We start from the raw sequence: 15,273 nt of genomic DNA on the forward strand, positions 1-15,273 counted from the left end.
TGTTACGATAATGTGAATGGAGTACATCGTTATGTGTAAGGTAAGACGTTAACATGACAAGGGTGAGATGAAGGATACTAAGGGCTAGCCAGACTAGAATAAAAGTTAACTAGGCCTACTACGAAAAGTTCATTCATAAACGTTTTGACGGTCTTTCGAATGGTTATCGGATTGTGTGCTTGCTTGCTTAAATATCATAAAGTTCGCCACAAAGTGACCACGAAATGATCTCCCTATTAATAACAGTTTCGTGGTTTGTTACTCGTTTGAATAAACGTATAGTTTTGACATCCCTTTCAAACGACACGCGGATGTTTTGAATTCAGAATGTTTGTTGTACCACGAGCTATCACGAAATTATGCTGTATACCCTTAAGCAAATTAAGCACTGGGCCAAAAGGTGTTTATACAGTAGTTTCTTCCTGTGCTGCGTTGTGCACGTCTGTTTCATCATCTGAGCTATCAGTTGTGTTTCTTTGAAGCAAAGATGTATAGAATAGCACTGAAAGTCGGAGGTGTCATATTTGTTCAACCTGGTGTTAAACGTAATTTCAATTCTTGACCAGTGCATGTAAAGACATTGTAAATAAAACCGACTTAACTTGACTTGACTTGTCATTGGGTCTGATTTTAAATGTGCCATATAGTTCAATGTGGGAGCAGGTTCACACACTAAATAAGACACTAAGGTCAAGCACAAGCAGATTAAAAAAAATAAAAAAAAACAAACAAAAAAAACAATTCTCAGAGCAGATTAGAGTTGACGTTTCAGGTTGCTGCCATCAGAGAGTAGTGACTTGACCTTAGTGTCTTTAGTGTGCTCCCACATTGAACTCTACTTTTTGGGTCCATGCACCTACTTATTTCTAAACATCTAGAGCGCAACAATACCCCTGCCTCCTGATGTGCCATATAACCTGTATCTCTCCAAGTGTGAATGTGTGCACGCAGATATAAGAAGTTGGGGTTGATGATCCACATGATGGTGATGGACCAGGACAGCTCTGGACCTCCTGACTGGCAGCTCCATCCTCAACATCTCTTCCTGCCCTTCACACATGTGCAGGTAAGGCCAATTTTTAAAAACTCACTGCATTGTCTGAGGCAAAAGTAGGAGAAAAGGAGTGTGCGAGTGAGTAAGTGAGAACCCGGTCATTATACATGTGACCCTTAAAGGGCGTGTGTGTGTGTCCTAGAACCAAGACAGTGGCAGTGTGTGTCTGTCTGCCTTTGGTTAAGGGTATCTTTAAGATACTACCTTGTTGTGGTAACATAATTTTGCTATTTCTGACAGGCAGCCAGTTTTCTGAAAGATGGTTGATGTCAGTACGAACATGTTGTGATGGAGGCTTCCACCTGAGCTGAACACAGAAACTTGCACACAGTGGTGAGTAAATCACTGAATCTGTTTTGTTCTGCACTAGACCAATAAGTATTTCATACAGTAATTCCTTCATGTGCTGTGTTTATTTATAGCAGAACTTGTGTATAGAGGATAATACAGAACACTGGCACAGTAGTAGTGACCCCTGTACAGGCCAGAAGCTCTGTATCTCTTCAGCCTGGTGTTCTGCATTAAAATGATGGGTGTGATTTTTATGTAGTGTATTCTATGTATACCCTCTCGTGTGTGTGTCTGTGTGCATGTGTGCAGATGGAAGCAGTCGTTCTTGTTCAGCATCGATATGCCAGTAATGGGTTTGATGAGCCAGATTTTTATGTAGTGTATTCTATGTATACCCTCTCGTGTGTGTGTCTGTGTGCATGTGTGCAGATGGAAGCAGTCGTTCTTGTTCAGCATCGATATGCCAGTAATGGGTTTGATGAGCCACAGCATGGTGATGGGCAATCAGCATCAGGACCAGGGCAGCTCACAAGGAGAACCTCCTGCCCTGCCTCGTCATCCTCAACCTCCCATCTCCCTGCTCTTCACACATGTGCAGGTGAGGCCAACCTCTAAAATGCACACTTGGAGAATAGGCCTGCATCCGTGCGTGCCTGCGTGCCACACTTTAAGACAGTAGCAGTGTGTGGGGGGGCGTGTGCACAAGCATATGCACATGGTCATGTCATGGTCATGTCTTTCTGTAGGTAGATAGGGGGTGCTTGTTTTTGTCTTTATTTTCATTCATAACATTAGCATGCCTTTTTTTGACAGGCACGGAGCCAGTTTTCAGAGGGAGGGCTGATGACACCAGCAACTTTGGTTCTGAACCTGATCAACCCAGCACCAACCACTGTGCCGCTCCTCCTCTGCCAACTGCACCACATGGCTCCACCATCTCAAAAAGGCACAGACACTACTCCACTTCCTGCGAAGGATGAGAGAAGAGCTGACCGCCCCACATCGGCACTCACCACCTTCTGCAGGGGTGTCATTGAGAGCATCCTGACCAGCAGCCTCTCTGTCTGGCATGGCAGCCGTCAAGCTGAAGACTAGAAGGCAGTACAGAGAGTGGTGAGGACAGCAGAAAAGCTCATAAGATCACCCCTACCAGCCATTCAGGATCTGTACACTTCACACTGTTCCAAGAGGGTAATGAACATCATAAAGACACAACTCATCCAGCATACAGACCGTTCTCCCTAGCCCAGCATGCGGTGCCGCACAAGCACACTGGGAAACGGCTTCTTTCCACAAGCCATCAGACTCCTCAACGCACTGAAGAAAACCACATGAATATTCCAAGGACACTGGAGAATATTCCATGATCGCTTATTTCACCATGCCACTTACACTTTACTCATTGCACCTTATGTACAGCATCTTCACATCACCTGTATGATCTCCTCCTGCCGTGTGTGTGTGTGTGTGTGTGTGTGTGTGTGTGTGTGTGTGTGTGTGTGTGTGTGTGTGTGTGTGTGTGTGTGTGTGTGTGTGTGTGTGTGTGTGTGTGTGTGTCCGTCCACTGTGTTTGTGTATTTATTGTCCATCAGTATGTTAATCTTCTTATTGCACACTGGTTGTGTCTCTGTGTGACTGTATTTATTGTATGTGTCAGTCTGTATTTCATGTCAATGCATTATTTTAGTTATTAGTTAAACTGCACATTGGAGACTGGTCAAACACAATTTCAAACTTTGTGTTAACCCTCCATACATTTTTGTCAAAAAATGGAGTCTAACCTACTGTACTACACAGGCTAACAACAGACCACACAGTTGAGTGCTGTTTTATGCACTCTGAATATGAGGAGGAGAGGTGACCGTTCACACTTCATAGTGTAAAAGTAAACAGAAATACATTTTCACATTTCATTCCTGTCTCGTTCACTTCTTTCAGTAATGTATGTGGCCTACATGCAGGGAAGCTGACAGGGGAGACAAAGGGGTCCGTTGACCTGGGCCCAGTGAGAGACGAGGGGTCCAGGAATGGGTCCTCATTACATTGTATGTAGTCTATGTATTGAGTGGGGGGCCCTTTCAGATGACTTTGTCCTGGGCACAGCCAAAGCTGTCAGCGGTCCTGATTATGTACGCACAAACACTGGTTATGATGGTAGGAAAATTTTTCTCTGTTTTCTGATGGTCTTTGAATTAAGACAGGCCAATCTGGAACCTCTCCTGGATAAAGAGGTAAGCTTCAATAGTGTGGTCACTCCTAAATCATCATAGACAGACATGGAGTAGGGCCTATGGTAATGAAGAAATTGTTTTTTCTCTAATAAAACAAACAAATAGCCTATTGCTATTTCAAATACTATTCCATATATTTTTTCATTAATATCTGCTATTTCCAAGCTGACCACATTGCCACATAAATGTGGTGAGGTGACACTCATTACTTTAAAAAGTCGGGAATGTGTTGCTGATGTTTTACATCGTTTCAAACTTTTCTAAGTAGCCTATATCATGTCTTACCAAGTGAACAACCTCGCCAAAAAGGGTTTTTTAATTATTATTATTTTTCCGGGTGTGTTAATATCCTGGAAAGGATGTTTAATCATATAGCCTACACAGTGTTAACAGTGACCTCGATACACACAGCTAGGTAAGGTAATGTCAACGTCGTCGTGTTGACATTTTGGCGACCTGATACGTTGCTATGACAAATTTGTGCATAGGGACACGAGTCCTAAACAGTAGGCTACAATGTCCGAAGTACGGGAACACAAAGCAAATGACATATTGGGATTAGAAAACGTGTGATTTATCTCACTTTCTTACATAAATTGTTGAGAATATTATGTCAGTGGAATGTTCAGTGAAACGTTTCTCTGGAAGATAACAATTTGCACGGGATATCTTTGTAACAAACATGGAGCCTTCATCCGGAAATGGCCTTGAAAATGACATCATGCAGTATCCCTTCACGATTGGCCAATACGGCAAATGCCGGGAACGCCCATGGGCGTGCTTGCATTAAGGGTGGAACTGTTTTACTGCAGCTGGACCCTTCTCCATCACCTTGCACTGCCTCTCACCCAATTTACACTATGACACTTTTCCCTCCATCCTGTCACAATTTCCTGTCACACTCCACTCCACTACAGCTCCACCATAGGTCTTTGAGCAAACATGAGGTTGCTGTCACGCCAAGCATATATGACACGACATAAAACAAGGTCTGGCCTGTGACACCACACCAGCGTGTGTGTGTGTGTGTGTGTGTGTGTGTGTGTGTGTGTGTGTGTGTGTGTGTGTGTGTGTGTGTGTGTGTGTGTGTGTGTGTGTGTGTGTGTGTGTGTGTGTGTGTGTGTGTGTGTGTGTGTGTGTGAGAGAGAGAGAGAGAGAGAGAGAGAGGGGGGGGGGGAGACAAAAACAAAGAGAGAAACGAAGAGAGAACAGGAGAGAAAAAAAGAGAGAAAAAAATACAGATACACTGGGAAAGAAAGAGCAAAGAACAGAAAACGAGATAGACAAATACTCATGGGTGCCAGAATAAATGAATGGTAGAGAACAGAGCAAAAGATTAATGGAGACAGGAAAAGAAAGAGACAGAGGGACAGATAGAAAAGATACAGTCGTACGATGGAGAAAATAAACATCCACTGACAATGAGCCACTAAAGCCAGATGTGTCTAAATCTCACTGCAGTGGTGCAGGGAGCTACAGTCATAACAAACAGCTTTTCTAGGCAGACGTAAACAAGGACAGAAGGGACACACACACAAACACAAACACACAAACGCATGCTCGCACGCATGCACGCACACATACACACACACACACACACACACACTACAGCAACCTGACTTGATCTCTGTGCAGATGCAGCAGAGCACTCAGACACATCCATCAAAGTCGGACATGACAGCTGCCGTTTGACGACACTCCCTCCATCACTCCACTTTACATCTCTTCCTTTCTTCCTGTTCTGTCTCCATCTTCCTTTCTTTTCTTTCCTTCCTTTCCTGGCTAGCTTTGCTCCCCCGCTCTGTATTGCTCACTTCTCATATACCTTTTTAATTTTGCACCTCTGTCATCCTCACCTTTACTCCTCCCTCCACCACCCCTTAAAACCTCTCTCTCTCTCTCTCTCTCTGTCACACTTGCCCCTCTCCACCCCCACTTTCCCTCTATCTTTCCTATTTCTCACTTCTCTCCTCACTGTGAGAGAATGTTTGTTTTTGACTGTTAAAGAGGAGAGCCAGAAAAGCGAAAGTGTGAACCTGTGTATGTCACAAGAGAGAGAGTGTGCGTGTGTAGCTTGTGTGCGTGCCTTGTGTGTGTGTCTGTGGTGTGCATGAGCGCTTGTGTGGTGTGCATGCATTTACTCAAGGGTGTTTAATATGTCTCAGGACTCAGGCAGGGGTTGCAAGCGGTGATGATGTGATGGTAATCATAATATGCTGCTGCATATTACAAGCTAAAGAGATTTATTACGGGGTAAATACAACATACACAGAGCTCCTACACTGCTGGGCCTATTACCTGCATTGTGTGTGTGTGTGTGTGTGTGTGTGTGTGTGTGTGTGTGTGTGTGTGTGTGTGTGTGTGTGTGTGTGTGTGTGTGTGTGTGTGTGTCGCCTCACATTCTTCTACACTGCTGGGCCTAATGACGTCACCCTGTGCTTGTTAATTACACAACAGCAACAGACAGAAGCTATGTGGACATTTGTGAATGTCCTGGGTTGCTGAATAAATTTGTCATTAACGGTGACATAATTAAAAGGTTAAAAATTAACCCTTTAAGACACGGCAGTATAAATGAGCTGTTACCATAATGGCAATGACCAAGTTGTAATGTATTACTAAAGGCCCCGTGCACTGTCATAGTAGTGTAGTACTATAGTAGTTAACTTTCAATGTCTATTACAGCGTACGGCAGAAGGTACGGCGTGCATTAAGGGGCTACAAGGTTCAGAATTCTTTGGAAGTTGTCGTGATGAGAACTGGATTCCAAGCTATTGCTTATCACGACCTGAAGTTATTTATTATGGGGTAAATACAACACCCAGAGCTCGTACATGGCTGGGCCTGTTACCTGCACCGTGTGTGTGTGTGTGTGTGTGTGTGTGTGTGTGTGTGTGCGTGTGCGTGTGCGTGTGCGTGTGTGTGTGTGTGTGTGTGTGAGAATGGAGGAAAAAAAGACACGCACACACACACGCGCGCACGCACGCACACACGCACGCACACACGCACACACGCACACACACACACACACACACACAGAGTAGAAGGAAAAAGAAGGAAAAAGAACCTGCTGTGCTAATGTGTTTTTATTCAAAAGCGATGCGCAAAAATGCAATTGCAATAGCCAGAGGACAACTTCTGGATGTAGACACATAGATAAATAAAATAAACAACGTAGTAATTGTGTTACACACCGACAACGATTATGCTTTTTTCTTCAGCTCTAATGTTGCTTGAGGAGATGAGTCTCTCAGAGCAGTCTGAAAAAGTTATGATGCACATGTTCAGACTCAATCAAGGGAGAGTGACGCACAAGAGGTGAACTTCACAAAGTTCTTCTGAACAAATTATTTTTCTTTTCTAGCCGTTTTAGTAGGATAGAAAAGAATAAGTATTCTAGATGAGCGATATTATAGTTTCAACCTCAGAAAGAGGTTTTGTTGTAAGCAACTTAAAAAATGATCATAACATTACAATTAAAATTAAATTGATTTGACTGAGCATGACCTCAATAGAGAATCTTCACAGACAAAGCAAAGTGAACTTCAGTGAAGGGCAGTGATGGTTAGGGAGGTGATCTTAAGATCAGAGGGTTGCAAGTTTGAATCCCACCCCTACCTCTCCCTCCATACATGGCTGAAGTGCCCTTGAGCAAGGCACTCAAGCCCACATTGCTCCAGGGACTGTTACAAATACCCTGTAGGCCTATATAATAAGTCGCTTTGGATAAAAGCGTCAGCTAAGTGTAATGTGATCTAACGTAATGTAATCAGGTGGAGAAGAGTTCGGGATGGAGTTTTTCCAGAGCCACATAGGGGAGGAAGATTACACAACCACAGTGAGAGCTGTACTCATGACGAACAGATGAAGGTGAGCAGAGCAGCTTGTAATGGGACTGGTTATGAAATATAACACAAAGAGAGTGTGAGCTTGCGTACACAAAAGTGAGAACATTATTCACTGGCAGGAAGGAATGCTTGAACGGAAACACACTGTCACCACCATCAGAGACAAAATTACACTAAAATATAAACGTACACATTTACAGACACATGCACACATGCACAAATGTGCGCGCATGCACACATACAAACACACACACTGAGGGATGAAGGAAGTCTAATTGTCAATTAGACACTATATCAAATAGCTTGTCAAGCCGGCGTTTAATCTGGCACTTAGTTTAATCACCTGAACGGGCATTACAGAAACAAGTAAATAGTGAGAGAGAGAGAGAGAGAGAGAGAGAGAGAGAGAGAGAGAGAGAGAGAGAGAGAGAGAGAGAAAGAGAGGTGTGAAGAAAACAGATGGAGTGGAGGAGGAGAAGAAAGAGAAGGGGGGAGCAGGAAGAGAGACATATTTGTCGTGGTCTCATTATGCATTAACTCAATGTCACCAAAGTCTCAATACACTTAGAGGCACTGGGCCAAGTGCAGTAAACACACACAAACACACAGGAATGCACACACACAAGCGTGCATGCACGCACGCACACGCACGCACGCACGCACGCACGCACGCACACACACACACACACACACACACACACACACAATGCGAGTGAATGGGACTTGTGTGGGCTCTATGACTCAACTGAATAAGCAGCAGACATGGCTGCCAGACAAAAGCAAAGGAGTAATCACCTGTCTGGCCGATCGTCAATGCCATACAAGAAGGATGGGGAATACAATGCCACATAGTGAGTGAGGATGGAGTTTTGCTGCTATGACTTATGGACATAACACAGAGCTTTAGACGTATTAACAAAACAAGCTTTTTACATTTTTCATTGGCTACGGCTTTGTTTTCCATGCCGACAATAATAAACATTTCGAGGAAATGAGGAGGGTGGGAGATGCAATGGTTTATGCGTCTACGTGTCTTTCTAGCGTTACTAGCATTTCTATTTTGACCTTGTCATGTGGCCTTTGCAGACAATCAGAGCAAAGCCATGGCAGACAGGGCTGGACTGGGGCAGAAATGGGGCCCATGAGGGTGCGGGGGCCCACTGGGAAATGCCTGCTATGCCACATGGCCAGTCCAGCCCTGATGGCAGAGCAATGCAAGGCATCTGCAGTGGATGACTTAGGATTTTCTCAAGTACAAGTGTTGTACACAACACTGAATTGGGAAAAGGAAGGACAAGGACAAGGGCGCAGTGTGGTGTGTCGGCCTCTAGGGGGCCAGGGGAAGAGAAGGCCAATGATAAAGAGTTTGATTCAAGGGTGAGAGTGGCTGGGGAGTTGGCAAGGAGTTTCTTCAGGAGGATGCTTTTGTGCAGATCTCGTTCTGTTTACTCATATATAATAATAATAATAAATTTTATTTTTGAGCGCCTTTCAAGATACCCAAGGACACTTAACAATCAAAACAAATACATAACAGTAGGGAAAGTAAAACAAAGCTTCAGTGAATTAACAATAGGAGAGTAATTAAAATGCAAAAATAAAATAGAAATAAAAGTACAATAAAGATAAATGTTTTCAAGTAAGAAAAAGAAGTAGAATGCATTTGAAAATCAAATAAAATGAGGGGAAAAAAAAAAAGAAAAATAGTATGTAAAATTAAAAATAAACTGATGATTAAAATAAAGTGGAAGTGCCTGTCACTGAAGTGGAAAAGCAGAAATGAAAAGGTGTGTCTTCAGCTTAGATTTAAAAGTAGATAGTGTGGAACACTGACGAAGAGACAGTGGGAGTGAATTCCAAAGTTTGGGGCCAACAACACTAAATGCCCTGTCGCCCATGGTGCGCAGGTGTGTGGAGGGAACTGTAAGGAGGAGTGAGTCAGTGGAGCGTAGTGTGCGGGTGGGATTGTATGGGGTGAGGAGACTTGTGATGTAGGAGGGTGCAAGGTTGTGCTGGGCCTTGTATACAAGGAGGAGAATTTTGAAATGGATACGTGAATGGATAGGAAGCCAGTGTAATTGATAGAGGATAGGGGTAATGTGATGCCAGGGTCTGGTGTGTGTGAGTAATCTAGCTGCTGAGTTCTGAATGTATTGTAGACGGTTTATCAATTTAGTTGGGAGACCAGTGAGTAGGGCATTGCAATAATCTAATCTGGAGGTTACGAAAGCGTGGATGAGGGTCTCAGCAGAGGTAGGGGTAAGAGAAGGGCGGAGTCTGGAGATGGTTTTAAGGTGGAAAAATGCAGTTTTGGTGAGGTGTTTGATATGGGATTCAAAGGAGAGCGAAGAGTCGATGATGACGCCCAGATTTCTTACTTCAGAGGAAGTGGAGGTAAAATAGTCAGGGATAGAGAACTGAGAAAGGTTTATCTTTTTAAGTAATGATGGAGTGGCGATGATGATGGCTTCGGTTTTGTTTTGATTAAGTTTAAGAAAATTTTGGGTCATCCAATTACTAATTTCATTTAGGCAGGTTGTTAAGTTAGCGAGGGGGAGTGGATGGGAGGGTTTGGTGTGAATGTAAATTTGGGTGTCATCTGCATAACAATGAAAATTTAGACCATGTTTTCGGAGTATGTTACCAAGGGGAAGAATATAAATGATGAAGAGTAGGGGGCCTAGAACTGAGCCTTGAGGAACACCATGTGTGAGGACTGAATTTGGAGACCGGAAATCACCAATAGAGACAAACTGCTCTCTTCCAGTTAGATAGGACCTGAACCAGGAGAGTGCAGTACCAGTGATGCCCAATAGGGTTTCCAGCCTTGTGAGAAGGACGTTGTGGCAGACTGTGTCAAAAGCAGCTGTTAAATCAAGTAGCAGGAGGATACTGAAATGGCCTGAATCCGCAGCTAACAAAAGGTCGTTTACGACCTTGACTAGTGCAGTTTCAGTGCTATGCTTAGCCCTGAACCCAGACTGCAGTTCCTCCCATAGGCTAAATGATGTCATGTGTTCTTGAAGCTGTAAGGCCACAGTACGCTCTAGCAGCTTGGAGATGAAGGGAAGGTTTGAGATGGGACGGTAGTTTTTAAAATCATCCGCTGCAGCTCCAGTTTTTTTGAGGACAGGCGTGATGGCTGCAATCTTTAGGGAGTTTGGAACTATGCCTGTCAGGAGAGAGGTGTTAATGATGTTAGTAAGGAGGGGACTGAGAACTGGTAGACAGGCCTTGACAAGAGAGGAGGGCATAGGGTCCAGGAGACAGGTGGTAGGCCTGGCTTTCGTGGCAAGATCACAGACAGTTTCAATATTAACGGGAGAGAAGGAGGAAGATATTTGAGGAGGTGTCTGAAGAGAAGGGCTGTCATTTAGAGTGGGGGAGGGGAGAGACTGTAGTTGACTGTAAATGGTGTTGATTTTGTTATTAAAATAGTTCAAGAACTCACAGCAGAGATCAGTTGAAGGGGTAAGTGGGAAGGGTTGGGATGGTTTGAGGATATTGTTAACAGTGGAGAAGAGTGCTCTGGGATTGCCCTGGCCTGTACTGATAATAGAGCTGTAATACGAGGACTTGGCCTTGTTTAGGGCTTCCTTGTATGCTAGGACATGGTCCTTAAAAGCAAGCGCATGAACAGTAAGCCCAGTCTTTTTACTGAGACGTTCAAGCCTACGGCCAGCTGCCTTCATTTCCCTAAGCTCAGAATTAAACCAAGGAGCAGAGTGAGAAAATGAGACAACACGCGTTTTCAGGGGGGCAAGTTTGTCAAGTGTAGAGGAGAGGTTAGAGTTATATGATGACACAAGATCATCAGAGCACAGACTGGGAGGTAACACTGACAGCTGAGATTGTAAAAGCTCTGTTAACTCAGTTATGTTGATATTTTTAGTATTACGGTATGTGATGGAGCGAAGGGGGCGGCGGTGGTGCTGGGGAACAGGGATAGCAAGATGGAAAAGAACAGCTATGTGATCAGAGATTGACAGATTTTTAGGCATTATGTTATATGGTGATGTACCACTGGAGCACACAAGATCCAGTGTGTGACCTTTGGAGTGTGTAGGGAAATGTATGTGCTGGGTAAAGTCAAAGCAGTTTAAAGCATTTAAGAATTGAATGGCAAAGTTACAGTTATGAGATTCAACATGAATGTTGAAGTCACCAAAAACCAGGATGGAGGAGTACTTGGGACATACATAAGAGAGCAGCTCAGTAAATTCACTAATAAAGACAGATGATGCCTTAGGGGGTCTATAGACAAGTAATAAGAGTAAAGGTTGGCTCCCAGTAAACCCTACAGCAAGACATTGAAAAGATGCAAATAGCTGCAGCGGCACAGACACAACATTAAAATCAGAGCGGTGAATAACAGCCAGACCTCCCCCGCGCCCTGAGAGGCGGGGCTTCTCAATAAAAGAATAGCCAGGAGGTGAAGCTTCATTTAACGACATGTAATCATGAGGAAGTTGCCAGGTTTCTGTCAGACACATGAAGTCCAAAGCCATATCTGTAATTGCATCATTAATAAATGGTCCTTTGTTATTGAGGGACCGAACATTTAAAAGAGCAAAGGACGAGAGTGTGGCAGACCCAAGATTAGAAAAGGGCTCCGAAAGTTTTACACTACACAAATTGTCCACATTTACAGAACGAGCAAGCGACTTACGAGAGACTCTGTTGTTGCATTTAGTCCGATGATTTCCAATGCCAGGGTGGTGGTGGCGCAATTCAAGGTTCAGTTTCGAAATCACACGTGAATCCGTAATTGCCAATGGATCAGAATGAAACGCTCCAGTGGACCGTGACTGGGCCGTCAGAGACGAGATAGTCATATGAGCAGGCACATCTGCACCACCACCATCCAGATGCTGGACAGGAAGAGACGGATGAAACGCTCCTCTGGACAATAGACATCGGCCGACAGGAGCAGTCGCAGACGTGACGATGGATGTAGGGGATACAGTCTCCGCGTCGTTACCCCCCAGTTGCTGGCCAGCAGGAGCAGACGAAGACAAGCCGACGGAAGGGGCAGACACAGTCTCTGAATTTCTGCCATGATGGTCGGCAGGAGCAGTCCAGGAAGAGACGAACGGATAGTCTGTGTTGGCCAGACCACTGGCAGGGGGAGAGAAGGCATCGGAGAGGTGAGACCTCTCCAAACAGACCTCAGCCACTGTAGTAGACCATAGCGCACCGGTCACTGGATCAGGAGAGCGGATCTCATCATCCCTCCAGGAACTGGACTCACAGTTGCTTTGCGAGGCCTCCGGGCCAGCGCGCACCGACAGGGACTTCGCAGTCGAAGAGAGACAATTGATGATTTCATCATCGGACAGTCTTTGGGAGCGGCGTCTCCCGCGGTGCAGGTAGCGCTTCCTCTTTACAATCCCTGCATCTCGGCAAAGTTCATGCACACTCGCACTGATGGGGACTTTGAAGGATGAAAGGTGTTGAAGTTGGTCACTCGAATACTTCAGTCCACCCATAGGCCTAAGCAAAAGCTTTCAACTTCAAGCAGAGTGACAATGGCACAGCGCAGCGCAGCGCAGACTTCACCGAAAGCCAGGTCAACTTGCCACGGTGAAATAAAACAAATAAAACAAGAGTAACGACAAATAAAACCAGGGATAAATACCCGAAATATAGACATTAACTATACACTAAATTGATTAAAAAGAAATAAAGAGTAAAATATTAAAAAGTATGAAAAACTCAAATAAAAACAAAGGACACGGAGTGGCGTGCAACGCGCAGCGTCCCCGTAACCTAGCAACTCATATATGCCTTGCACACACAAACAGATACATATGCATGCATGCAGTAAATGAACACAAGAGAAAAAAGAACTCTCTCTATCTCTCTCGGTCTCTCTCTCTCTCTCTCACACATACACACACACACACACACCCATGCACGCACACACATTCACACGCTTGCAGGCATGTGTCTCCCTTGTCTAATAGCATGGTAATTCTATTCTCTCTGCTCCTAACCTCTAACAACGGTACAAGTGGGGGAGCAAAGCACACAGCAAGGAGCTCCTATTCCTGTGTGTGTGTGTGTGTGTGTGTGTGTGTGTGTGTGTGTGTGTGTGTGTGTGTGTGTGTGTGTGTGTGTGTGTGTGCGTGCGTGTGCGTGAGGTGGGAGTGTGAAGTGTTCTTCTCACCGGTGCGAACATGATTCATATTTATAACTTGGGCACATCATCACATATCATCAGCACTCGGTGAACTCGCTGACGCCTTACGAGAAACACTGACTACCTGCCTAACACAAGATGGCAGAGCTTTCCCAAGCTGACAGGCGGAGATGATTGAACGTATCCCAGCTGGAGTCCACCTACGAGTGATAGAAAGCTGAATGTCTGAAGATTTATGGAAAGACCAAAACAAAAAGCTTAGAGGAATGAAAGGTATGATGCAGTGTTATTTGTATTGATACCTCAAAAGCATTTCAAATGGGAAAGTAGGCCTATAGTCACCCCAAGCTAGACTTACACTTAAGGCCAGTGCTTGTGTACAAAGATAATATTGGAAGCAAAAGAAAAATCGTTCATGTCTTTCAAAATATGCAGCAGTGATGGCATGCCATCAGATCAGCCAACAAAATAACATTGTGTTTCAATAAGACAGACAGTCGATGCTTATGCACTCTGCTTATGACAACAAAGGGCTTCAAATTCCATCATAATCATCCAGCCCCATGTTTCAATCACAAAAAGCTGTGCCACTATGCCTTCAGATGGAATTGCAGGGTCAGTGTGATGTCGTAATGGCATAATGATAGAGACAGAGAGAGTAGAGAGAGAGCGAGGTTCCATTGGCCCATTGTTTCCGGGTTCTATTATTGCAAGGGGGGGGGGGGGGGGGGGGAATCCCCCCTTAGGCAGACCTAAGGACTGTTCTATTCAAAGTTAGGAGTATTATGACACGCCCCTTTAGGCAGACCGGAACCTGGTCATGTTAGGTGCCCATAGCAACCTATTATGTTGGCATATCTCTATAAATATTGTATTATATATGAGCCTATCTCTTAAGATGCATATCACATCATCTATTCCTGCTGCACTTGACCCACTTCAGTTCGCCTATAGGTCAAACAGATCAACTGATGACGCCATTGCCCTTGCACTAAACACCGCTCTTACTCATCTTGATCACAGTAACACCTATGCGAGGTTGCTCTTTATCGACTACAGCTCTGCCTTCAACACAATTATTCCATCCAAACTAGTGTTAAAGTTGCAATCTCTAAACCTTAATCCCTCACTCTGCAGCTGGATTCTAAACTTTCTCACCGATAGGCCTCAAGCAGTGCGACTGGGCAAGTTCACCTCCTCCACACTCTGCCTCAGCACCGGCGCGCCCCAGGGATGTGTGCTCAGCCCCCTACTCTATTCCCTTTTCACACATGAATGCACAGCCATTCACAATTCCAATACCATCATTAAGTTTGCTGACGACACTACGGTAATTGGCTGCATCACAAATGGAGATGAGTCGACCTACAGGGCTGAGGTGGCGGCATTGTCAACCTGGTGTGTGGATAACAATCTACTCCTGAATGTCAGCAAAACAAAGGAGTTGATTGTGGATTTCCGGAGGATACAACACCAGCCACACCAGCCAATTTACATCGCTGATACTGCAGTGGAGAGGGTTAAGAGCTATAAATTCCTAGGAGTCAACATCAAGGAGGATCTCAGCTGGTCTCATCACATCAATTGCATCACTAAGACGGCTAGACAGCGACTGTTTTTTCTGAGACGGCTGCACAGATATGGAATGGAGAGTAGGATACTGGCCAACTTCTATCGCTGTACAATAGAAAGCATTTTAACTGGTAA

At 44.6% G+C, this 15,273-nt stretch overlaps 1 protein-coding gene and 1 long non-coding RNA gene across 2 annotated transcripts; one reads left to right on the forward strand and one right to left on the reverse strand.

Annotated features, from left to right (window-relative positions):
* The first annotated feature begins 941 nt into the window (after window positions 1-941).
* Window positions 942-1,759, forward strand: LOC134461778 (uncharacterized). The gene is made up of 3 exons (XR_010037410.1): window positions 942-1,066; window positions 1,295-1,387; window positions 1,655-1,759. It is a non-coding gene; the product is annotated as an uncharacterized LOC134461778 (long non-coding RNA).
* Window positions 1,760-9,140: 7,381 nt separating this feature from the next.
* LOC134460561 (uncharacterized) lies at window positions 9,141-12,913 on the reverse strand. Its single transcript, XM_063212940.1, has 2 exons — window positions 12,094-12,913; window positions 9,141-10,743 (listed from the first exon to the last, which is right to left on the reverse strand). The coding sequence occupies exons 1-2, from the start codon at window positions 12,911-12,913 to the stop codon at window positions 9,182-9,184; spliced, it is 2,382 nt and encodes a 793-aa protein (XP_063069010.1). The 3' UTR covers window positions 9,141-9,181.
* Window positions 12,914-15,273: the final 2,360 nt, after the last annotated feature.

The sequence above is a fragment of the Engraulis encrasicolus genome, chromosome 13 (genome assembly GCF_034702125.1).
Source record: "Engraulis encrasicolus isolate BLACKSEA-1 chromosome 13, IST_EnEncr_1.0, whole genome shotgun sequence".
Classification (NCBI taxonomy): domain Eukaryota; kingdom Metazoa; phylum Chordata; class Actinopteri; order Clupeiformes; family Engraulidae; genus Engraulis; species Engraulis encrasicolus.

Bases quoted from the DNA above. Each gene is read 5' to 3' on its own strand.
- LOC134460561 (XM_063212940.1), bottom strand. From the start codon at position 12,913: ATGGGTGGACTGAAGTATTCGAGTGACCAACTTCAACACCTTTCATCC. The intron at 10,744-12,093 runs GTAAGTCGCTTG...CCTTCTCTCCCG, and splicing joins ATGCAACAACAGAGTCTCTC to TTAATATTGAAACTGTCTGT.